Source organism: Artemia sp. Qi Xiang Cuo, chromosome 8 (genome assembly GCF_049724085.1).
Source record: "Artemia sp. Qi Xiang Cuo chromosome 8, ASM4972408v1, whole genome shotgun sequence".
Classification (NCBI taxonomy): domain Eukaryota; kingdom Metazoa; phylum Arthropoda; class Branchiopoda; order Anostraca; family Artemiidae; genus Artemia; species Artemia sp. Qi Xiang Cuo.
Genome location: NC_142801.1, coordinates 20,696,065 through 20,720,585, shown reverse-complemented (window position 1 = coordinate 20,720,585; position 24,521 = coordinate 20,696,065). Strand labels below are relative to the sequence as shown.

The 24,521-nt window shown below is 36.2% G+C and overlaps 1 protein-coding gene across 1 annotated transcript in view; it reads left to right on the top strand.

Moving 5' to 3' along the window:
- LOC148949229 (uncharacterized) overlaps nucleotides 1-24,521 on the top strand; it is a 128,867-nt gene that overhangs the window by 38,829 nt on the left and 65,517 nt on the right. The window contains exons 5-7 of the mRNA XM_089092878.1: nucleotides 10,561-10,868; nucleotides 16,171-16,303; nucleotides 21,369-21,513. Of these exons, the coding sequence (XP_088949004.1) occupies nucleotides 10,561-10,868; nucleotides 16,171-16,303; nucleotides 21,369-21,513 (586 nt within the window). The remainder of the gene's footprint in view (nucleotides 1-10,560; nucleotides 10,869-16,170; nucleotides 16,304-21,368; nucleotides 21,514-24,521) is intronic.

Genomic DNA, 24,521 nt, shown 5'->3' with positions numbered 1-24,521 from the left:
CAGCGTCGTTGGAATTTTCTTTGAGATTTTGCTGTGTCCTAATTCTTTCAGAACGACTCGTGAAACACAAGGGTCGGGCCGTATAGTTAAAATCAAAAGCTCTTTTTTAAATACTAAAAAACTTTAGCTCAAAGAGCAGGGTATTGGGGAGGAGGCAGCCATTTTACTGTACGGAATAGTTTCTTTTCGTTTTAAGTTTTAATGTTACTCCTTACTTCCAGTTGAAAATTTTTATTTTCATTTAATCTGCTACTACATACAGGAAATATTCCATGGTCCGGAAAAAAGAACTCACTACTTATAGTTTCCTACAGCATAGAAACCCAAAGTGCTTTAAGGGTACCTTTAAGTTACGGATGAAGGAATAAAAATCGGATACAATTCAGAATAACTATTGCCCTTTTTGTGGTGTATTCATCTAATACTAGCTTCCGTGGCTATTTCCTGTATGGCCCATCAGCCTTTGTTTTAAAGATTTTTTTTTGTCTAACTGATACCCATGAGTTATCTTGTTAAGTGAAATCCTGCAGTAGCACAGTTGATTGATAATCTGCTTGGTAATACGGGGCCATGGCCTCAGTTCCAGCTACAGCAAAATTAGGCACAGGTTTGTTACCTGTCCTCGTAAAAAAGACCCGGCAATCGAAACGTTGATTCGACGCCCTATATATCATCAATGACCCTGGAGGATCTCTTTATTATTATTATTGTTATTAAGCGAAATGCTCTTCATCGATAGGGCTAATCTGTTTTACCACAGATTAGTGACATGTGCAATGTTAAGTTTCTGTTCTTTCCAAAATACGTTTAACTGAAAAATTGCAGAGGCCAGCAGAGACGCACCATACAACTGGCACATTTGATCCATTCCTTAGAGTTTGCAGGGGCCGCTTCATCCCCTGCGTTGTCATGAGGTCTTTTCTTAAATCACAAATAGTTAAAGTTGGAACTTTTGATGTCCGAATTGTTTTTTTTTTCATCTTAGAGACCAAACAAAAACTGTCCTTGCGCAAAAAAGAACTGTTGGTCAATATCTACTAAATGATAGTAAGCTGTTTTTTAACACTCTGTCTTAAATTGTAGAAGATAGTGGAGAAGCAAAAATAAGAAGGAAGGAAAAGAAACAAACATCTAAACACAAGCAAAACAGCAAACAGGTAAAACTGCGAAAATGGTGGTAAAATGAACGACTCGCAACGAACAAAATCACAACTGCAAATAGACTGACTAGACTCTGGTGAAGTGTTGAAGTAAAAAAGTCACCTTCGGACAGCTTATCTCATAGCTTTTCAAACGATAGAATAATCTTAGTAACTTCATATTTGGCAATAATTTTCCTTGATAAGGTCGAGATGGTTAAAGCAAAGTTTATAATTGTCAGAAAAAAGCACAACGGATGAGCTGAAAATCATTTGCTTATAACAGAGGTAGTCGAGTTGCTGAACTAAACAGAACAGCATGATGAGACAACGTATGGTGAAACATGATGAGACAACGTATCCAAAATATAACGTAGATTTTAGTGTTTCCACTCTTTATGGACAAAATATACATTGTCTAACTTTCCAAATTTTTAATTACTACAGCCAACATTTCTAGGTTTACCCTGGGGTGTGACTGGTGGTTTTTTTTTTCTGGCTTCTAAGGCCTTGCGCGCAGTGGAAAAGGCAGAAATAAAGGGCTGCTAATACCAATTTTGTTTATTCTATCAATTTTGTTAAAACTAAATCATGAAATTGGATAGAAAGTCATTTTTGGAAAAAGACTTTTTTTTTCAACGGCTCAGCCGAAAAATTTCAGTACATCGATTAAGTTGTCATGATGCGTGGTTCAAAAGTCTTATGTGAAATTTTGTCAAGTTTGATTCCCTTAGCCTGCGTTCCCCAACTTATTGCACTCCTTCTATATTCATTCAGTTTATTTTTACTGGTCCTTGTTTTGTTTTTATGATTCTTAGAAGCTTCTCTTCTTTTTGAATATGTTAAATTCAATTTTTTTTTTGCTTTGAGAAATATTAGAATATAAAAAAATTACTTGGTGTCACATTTATCATATCTTTGATACCCAAAAGAACCTATTTTGTACAAACTTATAGTTCATAAAATGAACCTTGGTATTTATATTACCAAGGTAATAATAATAGGACCAAAACAAGCTTCTTGGTTGGCAGAATTTGCTATTGTACTTGGTTCTGATTTTTTTCTTGATTCCAGACCTGAATGCTTGGTTTGTGGATGCTGCCTGGACACAGATCTTTGGAGGGAATAGTGTCTGAGCACGGAAACTGGTATACCTGGAATCAGGGGAATCGTGAGCCTCTTTTCGTTGGAAGGGGGCGAACTTCATAAATTTTACCGAATCGCTACCTATTTTCTGCCGAATTTTCTGTAGAAATCAGGAATTTTGCATAGTTTCTGCCGAAAATTTTTCCTTCGACAAACATTTTTCCAAATGCCAAATACATAGGGAGCGAGGTGCCCCGCCCCCTCCCCCTCGGGACCTCCCAGGCCTGGAGTGCCACATTGAGGAGAATCTAAAGAGAATCACTTCGTTTGAATTTCTGTTTTACTATGCCACAGTATCATGATACAATTGTGTGTTGAATATGAACTATGTAACGTTACTGTGAATGCTGCCTTGAGCAAAGTCTATGAGGAATCACTTCACGCGTTTTTTTTCGACTATGACTAAATTGTCTCTTGAACTTAATTCCGTTGCTATCACGTCTAAAGCTCGCATTTGACATTTTCACACATCTGGTATGTGAAAATAGTTGTGAGTGTAATATTGTAGGTATAACAATCTAGTTATAACCAGTACGGTGTTTGGTCATAAAATGTCCAATAAGTTAACATGATATTCACGTGATGGTAAGACAGCTAACCTTATTGATTATGTTATGGTAAACCAAAGACTGGCAGGATCAATACAAGATACTAGGGTATATAGGAGTGCCGTTATTGATGTTAAAAGTAAAGATCATCATCTAGTAGTGTCAAGGGTTAATTTAAAGCTGAAATATCGGAAGGGCAACTACCTCCCGGGAAGTTACGATGTTGATAGACTTCAGGATGAGAATTTGAGAGAAACTTTCCAGGAACAGTTGAATACTAAACTTGAGAGTTCAAAATTTAATAATGTGGAAGATGGTTGGAATAATTTTAGAAAAATAATTTGTGAAGTTGCTGAAGATGTATTAGGGAAGAAAGCTAGGACTGCAGCTATGAATATTAGTGAAAAAGGTTTATGTTTAATAGAAAGGAGAAAGAACTTGTACAAGAATTATCTGAGTGATAGATCTTATGAAAACAAAAGGACTGTAAAGAAAGTGGGAAAAGCACTAAAATATGAACTAAGGAGGTGTGAAGTGGAGGCCACGAATAAAATGGGCAAGAATCTGGAAGATTCAGCTAGACGGCATAATAGTAAGATATTGTACTGGCATGCTAACAAACTGAGACGGAGTAGTCAATCCGGACTTGTCCCAGTTAAAGACAGAGATAGGAGCACAATTAGCAGTACAGAAAGAACTAAAGGGAGATGGGTCAAAAATTTGGAGAATTTGCTAGACCGAGATAGAGTTGCAGGAAAAGATATAGAGAAAAATGAAAAAGTTTGTGATACCTTGGATATGAAGGAAAATTTGTTTTGTGAGGAGGAATTAGCAACACTACTAAAAGGATTAAAAAATAATACGGCTCCAGGTGCTGATAGGTTTGTAAATGTGTTTCTTAAATATGGTGGATCTGAGGTTATAAATAATTTACTAAAGAGTATAAGAATTATTTTTAATAAGAGAAAAGTACCTAACGATTCCATGAGAACCTTAATTAAGTCGATTTTTGTCAAAGCATATGAGAGTGAGCATTGCAATCACCGAAACATTATTCTGGTTCCCGTGGAAAGTAAATTACCTACCATTATGATACATTATAGACTGAGAGATGCCGTAGAAAAAGTTTTAAGAGAAGAATATTGCGGTTTTAGAAAAGGTAGAGGATGTGTCGACCAAATTTTCACTCTTAGGCTAATAATTGAGAAGTGCCTTAGTTTTCAAACACCCTTGGTCCTCAGTTTTATAGATTTTGAGCAAACGTTCGATTCTGTTGATAGAAGAGCTTTAGTAAAGGTTTTATCCTTGTATGGTATACCAGACAAATAATGTACATTAAAATGATTAGTCCTATGTACGAGAATAACACTGCTGCGGTCAAGGTAGGAAATGAGGTTAGCACCTGGTTTTGTATTAAATCAGGGGTTAAGCAGGGTTGTATTCTATCCCCCTTTGTATGGATTATTTTGATGGACTTTGTTTTAAGGAGCGCAGGAAAGGCAATGGGAGACCACGAAATCAAATGGGGAGGAAAAAGTCTCCTGGACTTGGATTATGCTGAGGATTTAAGCATCCTAGATGAAAGTGTGAGCAAAATGAATGACAGTTTTAGAGGTTTTGCGAGTTCAGGGTGCTAGAATTGGTTTGATAATTAATGTTAGGAAGACTAAGTCACTAAGGCTAGGAATAAGTGAAGATGAAAAGGTGACTTTGGGTAATGAAAAGATTGATCAGGTGGGCAGCTTCACTTACCTTGGTAGTATTTTTAGTAAAGATGGTGGGAGCAGTGAAGATATTAAAAGTAGAACAGCCAAAGCTCAGGGTGTTTTTCACAGTTAAAAAAAGTTTGAAGGAATAGGAAGATAAGTCTGCAAACCAAGATTAGAATATTAGAAGCTGCAGTGATGACATTGGTCAAATAGGGCTCTGAAGCATGGACGCTCCGAAAAGCGGCTGAAGATTTGCTAGATGTTTTCCAGAGAAATTGGTTAAGGATTATTCTGGGCGCCCGGATGACGGACTGTATTTCAAACAATAGGCTTTACGAAAAATGTGGTTCAATACCGCTCTCTAAGGCTATAATGAAAGAAAGGTTGAGGTGGCTAGGACACGTTGTGCGGATGAGGATGACAGATTTCCGAAGATTGTTCTTTTCGGCCAACCGTTTAGGGCTAAACGGAAAGCAGGTCGTCCCCGTATGGGGTGGGAGGACGTCATAAAGAAAGATTTAAATGAAATCGGAACTTCGTGGGTGGGTGTAAAAAGGGAGGCTCTGAATAGATTGGGGAGGAGGAGGAGCGTGCGTAGCTGTGCCGGCCTCAGGCGGCTTGGTGCTACGGTGAGTTGTTAGTAGTAGTAGTAGTAGTAGTATATTTGGTTAAACTTTGATCCTTAGATCCATTACCTTCCTCTGACAGCGGATCCTTCCTTTAACAGCAGCCTAGCAAACTCTTGTTTGACAATTATCTCAAGTGTGTGATAAACCACCTTTCTTCAAAACCTTTTCTTCAAAATATACCTTGATTAGGTCTTTATATTTCTAAAATTTCTGCCAAAAATTTAACAGTGGAGTGTGTTTTAGTCTTAAGTGTTCATTCTTACGCATCCGTAAATCTCCCTCGCATCAGAGTCCCCATTTTTTAGCCCCAAGTTCTCCCCAAAAATACCGAAAAAAAGAACGCCGATTTCTCTACCAACGCCGAATTCTCCACGCCAAACTATAGTTCCTCCCTTCAAGGACTTACGACGTTAATCACTAACCCATGTTTCATCCCTCGCAAAGAAAGTCCACTCTTTAGACCGAACCTTCTCCCATGTAGCCTACAGTCTATGTCTACAAATCAAACCCACCCTTTCAAAAAGATCCATTCCCTCTCGATCTCCCCCTAGTCACCCCCCACTTTATCCCCAGGAACATAGCACTCCCCTATATACCTCCCATCCCTCATCACACAAGAATTACTCAGGTGTGAATTATTTTGAAGTAGAGACAAATTATCTTACTATACCACTTTTCCCATCCCCCAAAATTGTACCCCCCTTAACGGACATGACAACCCAGACCCCAGAACTCACAACAACCTCCCGTCAAAATAAAAAATATAAGTGATATGAAACATATTATTGTGACGCTTCATGCTACAATTTCCCAAAAATTTATCAAACAGTTCGTGGTAACGAACTGTAAGTAAGGAGTGACCCGGCTCAATAGTAACCGAAACTCTAAAAACCGGTATTTTAATATCCATAGATACATCACTAGAATCAAATTTTTATGCTGATTTCAAATATATAAGTTTCATTAAGTTTAGTTTTACCCATCAAAAGTTACGCGCCTGAGAAAATTTGCCTTATTTTCGAAAAAAGGGAGAAACACCCCCGAAAAGTCACAGAATGAAAATCACACCATTGGATTCAGCGTATCAGAAAACCCTACTGCGGAAGTTTAAAGCTCCTATCTGCAAAATTGTGGAATTTTGTATTTTTTGTCAGAAGAAAGATCATGGATGCGAGTTTATTTGTTTATTTGTTTTTTTTTTCCCAGGGGTGATCGTATCGATCCAGTAGTCCTAGAAAATCGTAAGAGAGCTCATTTGAACGGAAATTAAAAGTTCTAGTGCCCTTTTTAAGTGACTAAAAAATTGGAGGGCAACGTGGCCCCCTCCCACGCTCATTTTCTTCCCAAAGTCCCCCAATCAAAATTTTGAGATAGACATTTAGTTCAGCATAGTCGAAAATATAATAAACATGTCTTTGAGGATGACTTAATCCCCCATATTTCCCGGGGGAAGGGCTGGAAGTTATGAACTTGGCCCATTGTTTACATATAGTATTGGTTAATGGGAAGTATAAAGGCGTTTGAGGAGGGATTTTTTCTAATGGGGGGGGGGATCGGGGGAGGGGCTTACGGGGGAGGATCCTTCCGTAAAGGATGTTTCCTTGGGGGAAGGGACATTTCTATGAAGGGGGCGCCGGATTATTCAACTGAAAGTAAGGAGCAACATTAAAACTTAAAACAAACAGAAATTATTACATATGTGAGGGGGTTCGCCCCCTAGTCAATACCTTGCCCTTTTCGCTAAAGTTTTTTTTTAATACTTTCAAAAGAGCTATCTATTCTAATTAACCGGCCTTTGTGATTCAGGGGTTTGTGATTCGAACTTTAGCGTAAAGAGCAAGGTATCGACTAGGGGGTAAACTCCCTAATATACGTAATAAAGCATACGAATATAGAAGTTCGTTACGTATGTTAATTGATAAGTTACGTCAGAACAAAATTTCGAGAAAGCCATTTAGCCAAAAAAGTAAAATTAATATGCAAATTTCGTTTTTATTATTCATGTACGGTGACCCAAAATCAAAGCTGTATTAATACAAAAACGTTCAGAAATTACATAAAAATTTTTTTTTAACTGAAAGTAAGGAGTGACATTAAAACTTAAAGCAAACAAAAATTATTCCGTATATGAAAGGGGCTGTCCCCTCCTCAATGCTCGCTCTTTACGCTAAAGGTTGAATCTGTCACACAACTTTATATTTTAAAACAATAAAAAAATTTTAGCGTAAAGAGCGAGGTATTGAGGAGGGGACAGCCCCTTTCATATACGAAATAATTTCTGTTCGTTTTAAGTTTTAATATCGCTTCTTACTTTCAGTTAAGAAAACTTGTTTTTTTTATTTAATCTAAGTAATGCTGAAAGCTGGAATTTCGACAAGCTTAAGGAAGTAAACAAAACTTCGGGACTGTTGTATCTAGACGTTATCCCTATCATGGATGTGCTTAACTAAAATTCATTTTTACTCCATTTAAATGGTTACCATAATTTCATCAAGTTAAGGCCTCATTACCATCCTATGGGAAAAAATGGGGCGGTGTTTTGCTCTTTGTCACAGAAAATTTATGCCTAATACCAATTCCTACACCTATTTTTAACGAGTTTGAAGAAAATATTTGGATATGCATTAGATCCAAGATTTTGCCCCACTTATTAAATATTATTATGGTTAGATTTTTTTGTTTCGCTCCCAATCAAAACCTACAATGAAAACAAAATTACATAGAAAAAATAAATGGCAGTACTGATCAAATCCAACTAAAATATCCTTACGCCGGAAACCTTTTTATTAGGGGGTAAAAATGATTTATCTTTAGTCTCAACTTGTCTTAATTTTAATCGCAAACAAATGGTAGATTTCCCAACGACGAAGGGAGGAGCCCAACTAGATGTTATTTACACTAATATAAAACAATACTATAAAAAAACCAACTCTGCTTCCTGAGCTCGGTGGTAGCTACCATTATTCAATTAAAATTATCCCAGATTTTGAGGCCAAACGCAATTATTAGGTTACCGAAATTTGCTCCAGACCAGTAACAGATAAAGCCTTATTGGAATTCGGAAATTGGATAATAAGCGAAACTTGGAGCGAAATTATAAATGCAGAAGATGTTAATGACAAAGTCTTACGGCTCCATGGACTCCTAACTAAACACTACATTGGATCATTCCCGATAAAAAAGACCAAAAAAATGTTCCACTGACAAACCGTTCTTCAATCATAACCTTAAAAAAATAATTCTGGAAAAAATTAAATGCCTTAAAGAAGGAAAAATTCTAGAGGCCAACAAATTAAGGAAAAATTTAAAGAAGCGATTTCGTAGGTTGTATCAAATTTCTAAAAAAACAAATAAATCACTTATGCAGTGGCAATCCAAAAAAATGGTATGAGGAAATAAAATTTATTTGTGGCAAAGAACCTAAACAACTAAACTTTAACTTAAATGAGCCTCCTATAAAAACCGTGAACGACATAAACCGCCACCTTAGTTTGACTTCCCAACGTTACCTACCCCTGAATCTGGAAAGAATTTCCTCCCAGACCTCTGAAGATAATTTACCAATAATCACAAAATCTGAGATCACAAATAAAATCCAAAAATTAAAAAGAACCACTATCTGCCCCGTGGATATTCCGATGGCACTCGTAAAAGCTTTCTCCGATAAAATCTCAGAGCCACTGGTAGATATTTTCAACAAGATCATAAAAACAGGTGAATTCCTGGTTCTTTGGAGACAAGGTTATTTAACTCCAGTTCCTAAAAAGGGTACTGTGGTTGATTTTGACAAAGTTAGACCAATAACATTAACATTACTTTTTCAAAGCAGTATGAATCATTTTTATCTGACTGGCTCATGGTCTCAATTGCAGAACGTATTGAATTTCGACAATTTCGAAATGTCCCTAAGGTGTCAACGCTCCACTATCTTGTACATTTGTATGACAGAGTAGTGAAAAACCTAGAGATATCAAATACGTAGCCTATGCTCATATTAGTTGAACTAGAAAAGGCTTTTGATAATGTTGACCATAATGTTTTAGTTGATAAACTTTCTCATGAATTCTAAATCGACCCCTCTCTGGTAAAAATTAGCTCATCATTTTTAAGCCAACGATCTCAAGTGGTCAATTACATAAATACTTATTCTGAACCTCTACCAGTCTATAACGGAATACCCCAAGGTAGTATAACTGGACCGATCTTATTCAGCGTTATGGTAAACAATTTGGCACAATATATCCCCTAATGATCGAAATTTGTGGATGATATGACTCAACTAGATGTCACCAGGAAAAACATAAAAAGTAGTCCACTAGAAATCCTTGAAGATGTTGCAATAGATGCCCTCAAAAATAAAATGCATGTAAACCCATTGAAATCTACAATTCTAACAATCAATTTTCTAAGCACAGGCCCATCATTTACGTCTATTATTTTAAGTGAACTTAGGGCACAAAAAATAAAACTTCTAGGAGTAACTATAACTTCCGATCTTAAATGGGAAGCCCATAGTTTAAATATAACCAAGCAAGCCAATTTTTCCCTAGGTTTCCTTAAGCAATTGGCAAAATATCAATGTCCTGCTTCTCATATTTTGAAATTTTACATATCATTTATTCGCCCATCTCTCGAATATGCTTGCCTTCTATGGCACTTCTCATTAAATAAAAATCAAACCAAAAGGTTGGAATCCGTTCAGAAAAGGGCTTTAAAAATAACAGCACGGGAAGGGAAGTTGCCTTACTCCTACTTCTTACAAAAGTTTAAAATCAAAACCCTGGAAAATAGACAACCTGGTATGTGCCTCCGTTTTGGTGGTAATGCAAGAACCAACATCCGAACTGAAACCCTTTTTCCGGCCTCCCATAATACTGAACGGAAACCTCTCCAAAGGGAGGCAAAAAATCTCATCCCCATTCTAACACCTGTATAAACTAAAACAAGAGGGTATTTAGACAGCTTGATACCAACGCTCACTCAAATCCTTATCACCTCCAATGTCTTTTAATGAATTCTTTTTTTTTACTCTTTTGACACTTTTTTTTTAATGACTTATTTCATTATATGCCGTTTTATGACTTAATGTTTACCTTTAATGTATGACCTGTTTGATATGACATTATTTTAGCTACTTTAATATTTTGTTAAATGTTTAATTTTTATTTGTCTGTAGTTTGTCTGTTTATATTTCTTAATGTTTTGGTGTCCCTGTCCTGTTCCTAATTTCATTGAAGTGTTTGTGATGCTTTTGTTTACTTCATTTTTTTTTTTTGTATGACACGAACTTATATTCGGCTATTTATCTCTTGTTAAAAGTTTTAAGAATAAAGCCTTATTCTATTCTATCTTAAAATAATAACTTACATCCAAGTTCCTCTTTTTAAAGGTCAGTCAAGATATGAACGCCCAAAATCTTGCCATTACATATGAGCCTGATATAGTCATTTCAATAAGCACGCTAAAAGTAATTGGTGACAATTCTGAACACAGTCAACATCTACAATGGTATTTGCCAATTCGTGTCTTGAAGCACAAGGTTATCAAGGGTGGCATACCTGTTGAATTTAATGTTGTGTATGTTGATAAACCTCTTCCAAAGTTGACAATGTCTGCCACCCAAAAGAACAAATGGTTTTATAAATATAGCGCCAAACGGAAGATTTTCCCATTACTTCGAAAGGCGCAACCGTTTGGGTAAGTGGTCTGTTTTAGTTGAATTAGAATATACACCTGAGCCGCATCAAATCAAAGCAGATACTTTCTTATTGGCCTGGAGTTTAGTGCATTATATCGCTTTCAAATCTTTTATTCCAATACGTTTAATCTTAAAATCTCCAGACTTTTTCTTCTTGATTTGTCCTAATTTAAAACTCATTATTAACTCCCCCTTCAATATAAGGTAAAAAAAAAGATTTAAGTGTAGGGTTATTCCAGTACATAAGGAAGCATGTTAAGAAAACTTGACTTATTTCAGTGACCTTGGAACAATTTTTGGACTATGATTATTGGATATATGTTGATTTTTTGCAATTGATAAATTACAGTTTTCGAGTCACCTGTTTTGAACTTTTTGCAAAGAGAAATTCAGAGCATGATTGATCGGGAACTAGTGATGAAAGTTGCTTCTAAGTTCTTCAGCAAGGAAGTTCTGAAAGATGCGATTGACATTTGTAAAGATGTGCTTAAGACTGACATTCGTGAGAAACGCAGGGGCACGATGCCGGTGGCTCATTTATGGGTGATATTTTTGATGACTCAAGAGGCGTCTATAAAATCACTAATAAGATTATTGGAAAGAAATCCTCTATAAAACATGGACCAGTAAAAGACCTCTCGGGTATCCTGATAACCGAGCAGTCTGATGTAAAAGAAGTTTGGGCCAGCCACTTCGAGAAGGTGTTGAACGGACCTCCACTAGGCGATCCCCCAGAGATCCCAGCAACAACACTGTTTTCCTTAGACATCAGCACGGATTCACCGTCATCCACCGTAATTATAGCAGCAGCAAAGAAGCTGAAAAAATGGGAAGTCGCCTGGCGAAGACAGGATACCCACAGAACTGACAAAAGCGACTGTTCTGACCTGCCTCAAGTTCTGGACGGCGCTGTTCACGGTAATCTGGACGGCCGCAAAAATACCTTCAGATTGGAGACGCAGCACCCTTCTGAGGATCTTTAAGAAAGGCGATTCGTCTCACCCTGGCAACTGGCGAGGAATCTGCATGCTTTCCATACCTAGCAAATTGCTGACACACATTTTACTGCAGAGAATCAGCTCGCAACTCGACAGACACCTTCGCGACGACCAACATGGATTCAGACCGAACCATGGGCGCCCATAGTGGGGGGGGGGGGGGGCAGGAGGGGACACCACCCCCCTCATGGCTGTACGATGCTGCCTTATTTTTGTTTATTATTAGCTTAGTATTTTAAATGCATTTGATCTGTCAGATTAACCAACTTTAGTCAAAACCTTATGCTTATGCTCCTTATATCTCTATCATTAGTTGAGTATAAATACGTAAAAGTGATCAGTAGTATCAGTGTTATTTGGCAAACTGCCCAAAGTAATGTCAATAACTCAGAACACATCGTTCACACGTGAGGCTAAACTGATACTGAAAGTTCAGGTGGGAGATTTTCAGATTTGCTGGTTGTATGTCTTTTACTACTACTACTACTACTAACAACTCACCGCAGCACCAAGCCGCCTGAGGCCTTTTGAGACGTATGCCTTTTGAGACATATGAACCGAAAATGCTTTCAAGCTTTATTTTTTGTCTTTTCGTAAAAGCTAAACGGTCTTTTTGTTTAATAAAATTGTAAAAGGCTTACATTAAATCACAAGGAGGGTATTTTTTAGCGACTCAATCAAAATATTTTGACGTAACCGTTTAACTGTTATGACGCATAAACTTACAGCAAAAAACGTGCGAAACTTGACGGATCACGCAAAAACTGTCGTTTTGAGTGATAACGCAGCAGTGTGAACTAAGATTTAACCTTTCTGCGTTGAATCAGGTTAAGGAGGGATAATTTTGTCCGAATTCTTATGGGTTTTGGCCCAAAGAGCACAGAAAATGCTACGTGAGAACAAAGCATATAACGAGAAGACAGGACTTCCCTGGGTTTAAATTCTGCGAATGACTTTATTGTCCTACGTAAAAGTGCTGGTGAAAGAAATGCATTTAAGGAGTCTTTGTAAGTCCAAGGTGTGGAGTCGGTTGAAAATTAACCTTAAGTAGACCACGTTGCTTAAAATGGAAGTTCTACACTTCTTTTTATGAATGAAGATGACAGAGTCTAGTTTTTCCATGATTAAATGCATTTAAAAATTTTCGTAATGCAGACAAATTGGGCTTGTCGCTGTTGTTTAATTTACAATGCAAAACTGATCATTTTTGTTTGGATAGAGGACTGATTTGCTATTTGATTTGAACCTATGATTTTTTTTTTTATCTAAAAAATAAATTAATTAAAGTGGAAGGGACGAATAAAACAGACTGGAAAGCAAGAGAAAGGGATTGAAAAGCCAGAGAAAAAGGGGGAGGGGGTATCATGCCCCTTGTAGCCTCTGGAATTTTTGAATTTGTCGTATTAGTTGTTATATTTTCTAAGCTGACTAGGCTGTATTTTTTTAAGCTGTCCAATCAAAGTCGGACAAAAATGTATTTTTGCCTCTATTTTAGATTTATTTTCTGAGGGGGGGGGGAGGCTTTTGCCTAGCGTATATGAATAGGATTCACACTATTCTAACCTGTGTGCAGGTATGTCTTTAATGGTTCCCGTGCAACTGCACCGATTTAACATAAAACCTCCGTTTAACTCTACCCCCATGTTTAAGTCAACCTCTATTTGACATAGCCCCGGTCAACCAAACCCTCATCAGACTCAACCTCCGTGCAATTCAAACCTCATTTAATTTAATTCAACCTCCGTTCAACTCAGCCTCCGTTAAACTTAACAAAACATAAAATTGCGAAGAAAGGAAGAAAACGAGGACAATTAACAGCCAGTGAAAAAATTGGAAAATTATGCAAATATTTCAGTCAAGACCTCCGCTTGACCGTCCTCAGTGCAGAATAAAACTGATAAAAATATAAAAAACCAAACCTTAAAATAAAAACACAAAACTAAAATTGGATGACCCTTTCTCAGTAACGGTGAAAGGATAACTGAATATTGTGTTTTTTATTCAGTTATCCTTTCACCGTTACTGAGAAAGCGTCATCCAATTTTAGTTTTGTGTTTTTATTTTAAGGTTTTTTTTTTTTTTTTTTATCAGTTTTATTCTGCACTGAGGATGGTCAAGCGGAGGTCTTGACCGAAATATTTGCATAATTTTCCAATTTTTTCACTAGCTGTTGATTGTCCTCGTTTTCTTCCTTTCTTCGTCATTTCATGTTTTATCATGATAGCCAGTGTGGTCTCAGAAATTATTTGTTAAACTTAACTCTGATTCAACTGAAACCCCGTGCAGTTCATCCCTCATTTAACCTAACTACTTGCAACTTGACCCCCGTGAAACTCACCCCGCTCAACCCAACCCTCCTTAAATCAGCTATATAACTTGGAATTGTATATTGTCTGTTTTGTCGGAAGGGATAACAGTTGATTCCAGTTGTTAATTTTTATGGCAGTTTTTTATTTTATTTTGCTTTAATGCAAAACTCTTTCCCCTCTCCCCCCTTTCTGAAAAAAACATCAATTTATCCTTCTGTTTTATGCATTTAAGATTAATGATAGATCTAAAGCCGAACTGGCCAGCCATTGTTTTATACAGGCGAGATATCAGCGTCGTTAGTCTGTCTTTCCCTTCTACTGGCCGTAGTTTCATTTATTTCCTTCATCTCAAGATTTTTTTTTTCATTTTATTTTTGACATTTAAGATGAGAAAAAATTCTTTGGGGGGGGGGTCCAAAAACCTGAATTTCAGGGTTGCAGCCATAGCTGCAACGTAGTACAAAGCAAACCACAGCCCATAGTGACCAACAGCTTAAAAACGCGTTAGAAAAGAAACAAAAAAACTGTCGCTTGAGAAAAATTTGACGCTAACGCTGATTCAGGAATGATAACTATTGTTCAGCTTGATTTTTATAGTAAAAGTTTATTGGGGAAGTGAATTTTTTGGATTTTTTTTAAAGGAGTTTGGAACATTTATAAATCGCCTTTTCTATTTCTCTTGCTCTAACCGGGCACTGGAACATCGTAGAGAGCTGTTTAAGAGGTTATTTGAAAGCTACGATCACAAAATGCCGGGTGGAACGCAATAATGTGCTGAGACGCAATTACACGGTTGCGATTATTATATTTGGAATGATATATTTATCTTTCAGCTAGCGAATTCATTGAAACTTCGACAAATTTACCGCCAAAACCTTTACCACAAAACTTTGAAAAGCTTGATTTCACTTTGAGCTTAAACTTGAGCTTGATTTTCCTTTGATCTTAGAAATTATTAAAACATTAGATCTCACCTTAAGTTTATGGCACTGCAAAATGAGTTGAAAACTGAAAGTGGAGTAGGAAGCAAATTTGAACTTCTAATCAGTACTAGTTCAAACTTATTCATAGGCCAATTCGAATGAGTATTGAATCGAACAGGGGCTGAATTAAAAATGGTTAAATTTTTGGGGGGTTGAGTTATACGAGAGTTGAGTTGCATGGGTGCTGAGTTAAATTAGAGGTGAAAATAAAGAGGATTAAGTTTCGATGGTGGGTTGATTTTAACGAGTTCGAGTTTCACGCACACCGTATTTACTAATTCCTTACCGAAACTATTCAAGTGATATCTATCAGATTACATTACAAAAAAATAAATAAAAATATATAAACTCGAAGACAAATGTCAGAAGGATAATTCAGTTTAACATTGGCTGGGATTTCAAACTAAAATGGAAGACATGGTTACAAAATTTAAAACTGCTGAAGTCAACCTTAGAATGACTAGAAATAATAGATGAGTGAAAAGGTGATGTAAATATTGAAAATTAGCGTCTTTGGAATCATTTCAATTGATCAAGTTGTCATGATGCCCTGTTTTGAAGCGATAGTTCACACTAAAAAAACAAAAATATAGGTTCCCCTCAAAATATTATAAAGGGTGTGATAGAAAGCAGCCATAGAAATATTTTAGTATATATCATCTGGGGATAAATCTTTCAAGCTGGTAGACTGATTTATTTTTGATCTATGTTAATTTTGTATTGAGGTGTAGAGGCGTGTCTGCAGGGGAGTGCTTCAAGCTTTAACCTCCATGAAACATCTAGATTCTTCTCATTTTCTCTATTTTCTGTTATTTTATATGTATTTGATGACCCACCCACCTCCCAAAGTATTTTTGCTTATGTTTGGGGTTTTTTATCCACGTTTCTTTTAAAATGGGATTCAGTGTCTATTTTGAAAGATCTAAATAAAAGACCGCAGCAGTTGGTGCTAAACACAACTCTACTTTCGTTAAGAATTGCATGTTGTATTTGCACTTTTTTCTCTTTCAGAAACATCGTCCCAATACCAGAAACTGCAATTGGGTCAAGTTCTAGGGATTTTAAGAAGTACTCTGCTTGGGAACTTCATGGACGCAAGGGACCAGTCAAGCTCATTGTAAGGAGCTCAATAGACGGAGCTGGAGTAAGTTTCCCTTATAATTGTCAGCTAGCAACAAAGTCTGTCTGACGACGGGCAGGAAAACAAAAAACCCATTGTACACTCTTTTTGGGTGTCGAAGCCATATTGCCCCTCCCCCAAAGACAAAATTGAGGTCGCTCCAAAGCCTTATTCCAAGCCCCCTCCTCCGCCTTACAAAGATTCATTCGAAATTGCTCCTAATAATTTCAAATCGATCCTTTGACAAAGATGTAAAACATGGTAGACTGGTCAAAACAATAGCTTGAAAAATGCTCCTATACGAAAAGGAAAATACCCCACCCCCTTTAATCGAAATCTTTATCTGTCTCCTCACGTGAAGTGATCTGTGATTGATTTTTTACTCCACAGATGCAAGTTATTAATTTGCAAAAGGAATATATTATTGATATTTTACTTTTAGGCATGTACAAAAAGTTAGTCCAGCATCAAGCTCGTGCTCATGACTGTGAAACTGTGAGTCGGATGATCTACTGAGCTAGCTGGGGCTGTTAGTTAGTTTTACAGTTCTAATATATTTATATGTGAAAATCAGCGGGTAGAAGAGCTTTAGTAAGGTTCTGGTATTGTATACCAGAAAAATATATCAAAGTTATTACTGCCATGCACGTGAGCAACATTGCTGTGCTTGGGTTTGGAAATGAGGCTAGTCGTTGTTGAATCAGGAGTTAAGCAGGGATGTGGTCTATCCCTATTTACATGGATCATTTTGAAGGACTTGGTCCTAAGGCTGTGGGAGGGCATAAAAATAATTGAGAAGGTGAAACTGTCCTAGTCTTAGGTTATGCTCATTATTTGAATATTCTAGATAAAAAAAAGTTAGAAAAATGAATGACTTTTTGGAGGTTTTGATTGTTAAGAATGAAAGAATTGGTCTGCAAATTAATGTTGAGAAGGCTATGTCGCTTCAACAAGGAATAAATGAGCGTGAAGAGATAATGTTTGGTAATGAGAAGATTCACAAAGTTGATAGCTTCACTTACCTCAGTATTATTATTAGTAAAGATCTTGGAGGCATTGAAGGTGATACAAAGTAGAATAGTCAAGATTCAGGGAGTTTTTTCATAGTTGTAAAAAGTTTGGAAAAATAGTAAGGTAAGTCTGCGAACCAAGATTATAATATTAGTTAAGAATGGTTCTGAAATGTGGGTACTTCAGAGGACGGAAAAGGATTTGTTAGATGTTTTCCGAAGGAATTGTCTACGGATTGTTTTGAGTACCCATTTGACTGACCATATTTCACACAGTAAGCTATACGAAAATGGGATGATAACCCACTCTCTAAGACTATAATAAGAGAAACGTTGAGATGGCTGGGCTCCATTTTGTGGATGAAGGATGACAGACTGCCGAAGATCGTTCTTTTGGGCATCAATCTTGAGCCATACGAAAAGCAATTGGTTCCCGAGTGGGCCGGGAAGAAGTTGCAAAAAAGGATTATAAGAAAATTGGAACTTCCTGGGAGATTGTAAAGAGAATAGAATGGGTTGGAGAAGGAGGATGCGCAGCTGTGTTGGCCTTAGGTGGCTTGATGCTACGGTGAGTTTTTATTATTGGTAGTAGTAGTTAGAAGGATCGCGATGCTTTTTTGAAGATTTTATTTTCAAAAAGTGAATTTTTGTCTTCTGAAACTTGCCATCACTTTATTGGTGTACTTGTCTTTGGAAGTCAAAAATACAATTGGAACGTCTTTCTCGATTACAATTGCCACGCCATGGAGGTTTCAAACTTACTATTGCCACTATTTTTAGTTGCCCCCAATCATATTTACTACAAGTATACATTTCTTTTATGCGTCCCATATTAGAGTATGCTTGTCCTGTGTGGCACCCTGGCCTCTCAAATGAAGCAACACAAAAAATTGAAAATGTCCAAAAGAGAGCTCTAAGAATTATTTTTAAAGAGGGCAAGATACTATATTTGCATTTGTTAAATATTTCAAAACTAGAGACCCTCGAGAGACGAAGAAATAACTTGTGCCTCCGTTTTGCAAAAAAAATGCCATAACAAACCCTCGGACGGCAAGTATTTTCCCCAAACGTCCCTCCCCATCCAGATTACGGCCGCCTCGAGCTGTTTCTGAGCCCATTCCTGTTTTGTCCCCCATTCGCTGCGTTACTTCCAGATACGAAAGAACTTTTGTCCCCTTTATTACAGAAAAAATGAATAAAATGTCCCAATGGTTTCTTTTTTCCCCTCTTTTTTGTTTATTAGCTGATGGTGCAGCCCAGGCTCTTGCACTCATTTGCTTGTCCCCCCCCTTTTTTTTCAGTTCCCCTTTTAATTTTGATATATTTTATTTTTCGTTCTTTTTTGGGGGGGTTTATTTATTTATTTTTGTCCCCTCCCCCTCCCCCTTCTTGACCAGTTTTTATTTTTTTAACTCTTTTATTGACTTACTGTAGTTGAACTATTGACACTTTCTTAGTGTCCCTTTTACTTTATATGCATTTATGTCTCGCTCTTTTTTTTTGTGTATATTCGCTTATACACAAAGCTGTGTATATGCTCTCCCCCCTTCCTTTTTTTATGTCCGTTCTAATTCTTTTTCTGATTCGTATTTGTGTAAGTTTAGTTTGACCAGTTTTTATCTTTTTAACTTTTTAATTGACTTTCTACAGTTTTAATTATTGACTGTTAAATGCTTGCTCATTATGATTTTCTTGTTTCATTGTTGTTTTTTCCATTTTTGCCAGTTTTAGTGCAACCATTTATATTGTCGACTCCGAAGTCCGAATTCGGCCCTTTGTGGGCTTGTAGTAGTGATCTTTTTGAAATAAATATCTTATCTTATCTTACTAACCACAAAATTTGGTTAAGTTTAATTGTGATTATAGTTGCGATTATATATGCGAGTTAAACTGTAAGTTTAATTGTGATAACCAAGAATCTGATCATATGCTATTTTAACAAGCTAAACATTCAAAAATTCGTTTTAATAATCCAAAATCGGATTTAATACCTGTTTTTCACTACAGAGCGAGAACACATGCAAATAACTACGAAAATTTCTCCAAAAATGCCTTAAACATAATTAAATCTTAATAACATTCTTGGACTATTATATCTTAATAGAGCATATAATGTTGGGTTTATTCCTCAAACGAACAGTGTTGTCTCATCTTTACCAAGGTGAAAGACCACAGTACAAAAAAGGTCTTAATGCCTTTTCTTGATGGATGGATCGACCACCATTGTATCAAGATTTTAAGGATGAGTGGATACAACTTCTTCCTTTTTATCTCCTACTGAAATTTCCCCATTGAAATCCTTTTATTCAGGCATATGCTTGCTGATCTTAAAAGTGGCATTGTGGCATTAAAACTGGCAAGTGCTACTGTATCAGGATTTTAAGGATGGCCGGATAGAACTTCTTCCTTTCCATTCCCCACTGAAATGTCCCCACTGAAATCCTTCTGTTCAAGCATGTTCCTGCTAAGGTTAAAACGAATTAAATTTTCATTTCCAATCTATACCTCTTTGGCAAAATGCTGGCATGCTATACATTCCACATACTTTGTCTTACTTTTTTGTCAAACAAGGTGTATCCACGTAAATTGCAAATATAAATTTTGGACACGAAAACATTTTTTGTTGTTTAGGTAGACAAGGAAGGAAGGTCGGAAATGGTATGTCAGCTTAACATTATATTTATCGATTTATATTTATTGATTTATTTATCAATAATTGTCGATACATCTCGATTTCAAATCCATATTTCTAAATTTTTGGTTCTCGATATCGATGTTTTTCGATTATTTATCGGTATGTTGATCTACTACTACTACTACTACTAACAACTCACCGCAGCGCCAAGCCGCCTGATGCCAACACAGCTACACACGCTCCTCTTCCATCCCAATCTATTCAAAGCCTCCCTTTTTAAACCCTCCCACGAAGTTCCCATTTTCTTCAAATCTTTCTTTATGACGTCCTCCCACCCCAGACGAGGACGACCTGCCTTCTGTTTAGCCCTAGACGGTTGGCCGAAAAGGACAATCTTTGGCAGTCTGTCATCTTTCAACTGCAGAACGTGCCCTAGTCATTTCAACCTTTCTTTCATTATAGTCCTAGAGAGTGGTATTAAACCATATTTTTTGTACAGCCTATTGTTTGAAATATGGTGTGTCAGCCGGGTGCCCAGAAGAATCCTTAAGGAATTTCTCTGGAAAACATCCAGCGAATTTTCATCTGCTTTTCGAAGCGCCCATGCTTCAGAGCCATTTTTGACTACTGTCATCACTGTTGCTACCAATATTCGAATTTTGGTTTGCAGACTTATCTTCCTATTCTTCCAAACTTTTTTTAACTGTGAAAAAACACCCTGAGCTTTGGCTATTCTACTTTTAACATCTTCACTGCTCACAACATCTCTTCTAATAATACTACCATGGTAAGAGAAGCTGCCCACCTGTCGATCGTTTCGTTATCCAACGTTACCTTTTCATCTTCACTTATTCCTAGCCTTAGTGACTAAGTCTTCTTATCATTAATTTTAAAAGCTATTCTAGCACCCTGAACTTGCAAAACCTCTAAAAGTTTATTCATTTTGCTCACACTTTCCCTCTAGGATGCTTATATCATCAGCATAATCTAAGTTCAGGAGACTTATTCCTTCCCATTTGATTCAGTGGTCTCCCATTGCCTTTCCTGTCCATCAAAATAATCCATATAAAGGGGGATAGAGAACAACCCTGCTTAACTCCTGATTTAATACAATCAGGTGTTAAGCAGGGTTGTGTTCTATCCCCCTTTATATGGATTATTTTTATGTACTTCGTCTTAAGGAACACAGGAAAGGCAATATATTTATCGGTTTGTCTATAATATTTGTTTATTATTCGTTTTTCTATTTGGGAAGACAAGCGATTACGAATATGTAATGTAGGCATAAAATTACATTTTCGATTTATAGTTATCGATTTAGATATTGACAGTCATCGAAATTTCTTGATTTTTATTGATTTTTATTTCTTAACATTGGTATTTAACGATTATTTTTCGATGCTACTATTGATAGCATTTGTTTATTGTTTGTTCTTCTTTGAAGGAAGACAAGGGTGTAAAGTACGAATATGTTATGTCTGAAAAGCTGGAATATCAACCCTGGGCTGGAGCCGAAGTCTTCACTGAATCTGAAATAAATAGAGAATGGGTTGGTGCCCATTTCAGACCAGGTGTAATCACTTTTCGAAGTAAGTTTTTTTTTTGTATATTATCAATCAATTTTTTGGCTTGGTTTTGCAATAATCAATTTAAAATCCCGACTGATCCTCTCAATAAAACGAAACCGTTGAAAAAAAATATGAAATCTTAATCTTTGACAGTAATGTTTTCAGATTATTGAAGAACTTGAAAAGTCTTCTCGGCTGATTCCCTTCACAAAACAAACCCCCTGAAAAAAGAAAAAAACTACTAAATTTTTAGTATTAAACTTTGACACAAAGAATAGCGTCATCAGATGATGAAAGAGAAAAAGAAAATTTTTTTTTTAAACTAACAAATGATAGTAAAACTCAAAATGGACATAGATTAACCTGCACATGAAATGGCTGTTGACCCCTCTCTAAGTAAAGAATGGGTTGGTTCGCCCTTTTGACCAGGTGTCATCACTTCGAACTAAGTTTGTTTGTACATTTTCTGTCTATGCTATGCTTTGGCTTAATCATGATCAACTTCAGAGTTCTCGTGAATAATTCCATTCGTGAAACAAACTACTTGAAAAAAGAAAAGAAAAAAATTATATATAAACAGGAAAAAATATTTAAAGTCTTCAAATCCGAGTTGCAGCGGTAGCTAGCAACCTAGTAAGAGATGATCAGGTCCCATACTATGAAATACAATAACCCTTAACCTCCTCAAAAGGGTGTCAAATCGAAACACAAAGTTCACTACTAGAACCGCCTTGACGAAAGTCCTATATAGGATACTTACAGTCTCTTGGCTTGAACAACAAAGAAAATATGTTAGCTTGAAAAACAAGAAAAGTGGCTCGAACTGCATCATTCTTTATCCACGGCATCTTTTGTTTTCCTTTTTTTTATCCTCGGCAAGTTCGGCACTGGAAAATCACAGAGAGCTGTGTCATGGCTCATTTTAAACGAAATTGCTATATCTAGTGCCTTTTGTAATTAAAAAGAAATTAGTTTTAAAATAGAATCGACTAAAAAAAAACAACTGCAATTTCATATACAAGCTTGAGGAATGACGTCATAATCGTAGGTTGTAACCATATATGACGTAATAAGTGAATGCAACATTTAAACACGTTTATCTTTCGACATCTGGGTTGCAGCGGTAGCTAGCACCCCAGTAAGAGACGATCACGCCCCATAGTAAAAAATGAAATAGGTCATAACTCCTAAAACTAGAATCAGATCAAAAAATGAAGTGCACTATTTGAACCGCCTTGTCCAAAACCCCTATATAGAAAACTTATAGTCCCTTGGCTTGAACAACAAGGGAAATATACTGGTTAAAAATCAAGAAAAATGGCTACAACCACGATATTCTGCATATACGGAATTTTTTTTCTTCTTCTTTTCCTCAGATAGCGGGGCATTGGAACATCCTAGAGAGTTGTTTAATGGCTGGTTTTAAAGGAAATTGATGGGGTTAAATACTTTTGTAATTAAAAAAGATTATTTGTAATATAAAATCATTTTTTTACAAAAAAAATTCATTTTGATGTTCAAGATTGATGAATGGCGTCATAATCGCAGGTATTTAATCATCATAATCCGGGTTGCTGCGGTAGCCAGCAACCTAGTAAGAGACGATCACTTCAAATGTTAAGAAATAGAAAAACCCATAACTCCTAAAAAAAAGTCAGATCAAAACAAAAAGTACACCATTAGAACCGCCTTGTCCGAAACCCCTATAAAGGAAACTTTATATTCCTTGGCTTGAACAGCAAGGGAAATATTTTGGCTTAAAAATCAAGAAAAGTTATAGCTACTACAGCATTCTGCCTAAACGGCATCTTTTTTCTTTCTTTCTTTTTTTTTCTTCCACAGATAGCTTGGCACTGGAATACCGTAGAGAGTTGTTCAATGGCTCATTTAAAAGGAAATTAATGGGGTTAAGAACCTTTTCTAATTAAAACAAATTATTTTTAAATTAGAATCAATTTTTCCACTAAAAACTGCATATTTCATGTTAGAGATTGATCAATGACGTCATAATCGTATCCGGGTTGCAGCGGTAGCTAGCAACCTAGTAAGAGACGATCACGTCCAAAGTTAAGAAATATAAAAACTCATAACTCCTTAAAAAAAAGAATCATATCAAAACAAAAAGTATATCATTAGAACCGGCTTGTCCAAAACCCTTATATAGGAAACTTTCTATCCCTTGTTATATAGCAAAGAACAAACTTCCAGCCCATAGTAACTAAAATAATATTATAAGGTCATGTTAAAGATTGATCAATGAGGTCATAATCGTAGGTTGTAGCCAGGTTTTCTCTTACTATTCCAATTAAGAAACAGCCATAGGCTTGTTCCTGTTTTACATAAAGTATTATAAAGAACGAACTCTTGCCTGTACCAACTTTTATAGTCACTTAACTATAGTATAGGCTTGTTAAGTTATATTTAAAGTCAATATATTAAAAATTCCCTCCAACATCTTCTATCTTTTAGTAAGAGACTATCACGCCCAATAGTAAAAACTAAAGTAACCTATAACTCCTGAAAATAGATTCAGATCAAAACAAGAAGGACAATATTAGAACCGCCTTGTCGAAAACCCTATATATAAGAAACTTACCGTCCCTTGGCTTGAATAACGAGGAAAATCTATTGGCTTGAAAATCAAGAAAATTGGCTCTAAGCGCGATATTCTCCACATACGGCATCTTTTTTTCTTTCCGTTTTTTTTCCTCCTCAGCTAGCTGGGCACTGGAAAATCGTAGAGAGCTGTATAAGGGCTCATTTTAAAGGAAATTCGTACATCTAGTTTCTGTTGTAATTAAAAAAAAAATTTAAAAATAGAATCAATTTGACAAAAAACTGTATTTTCATGTATAAGCTTCATGAATGACGTTATAATCGTATATAGGTTATAAGCTTATATGGCGTAAATAAGTGAATGCAATATTTATACACGTTTATCTGTCGACAAGATAATTTTATTTTATTTTCTATAAAGGATCGATACTATAAATGGAAATTTTATAAGAATCAACTGTATCATGATTCTA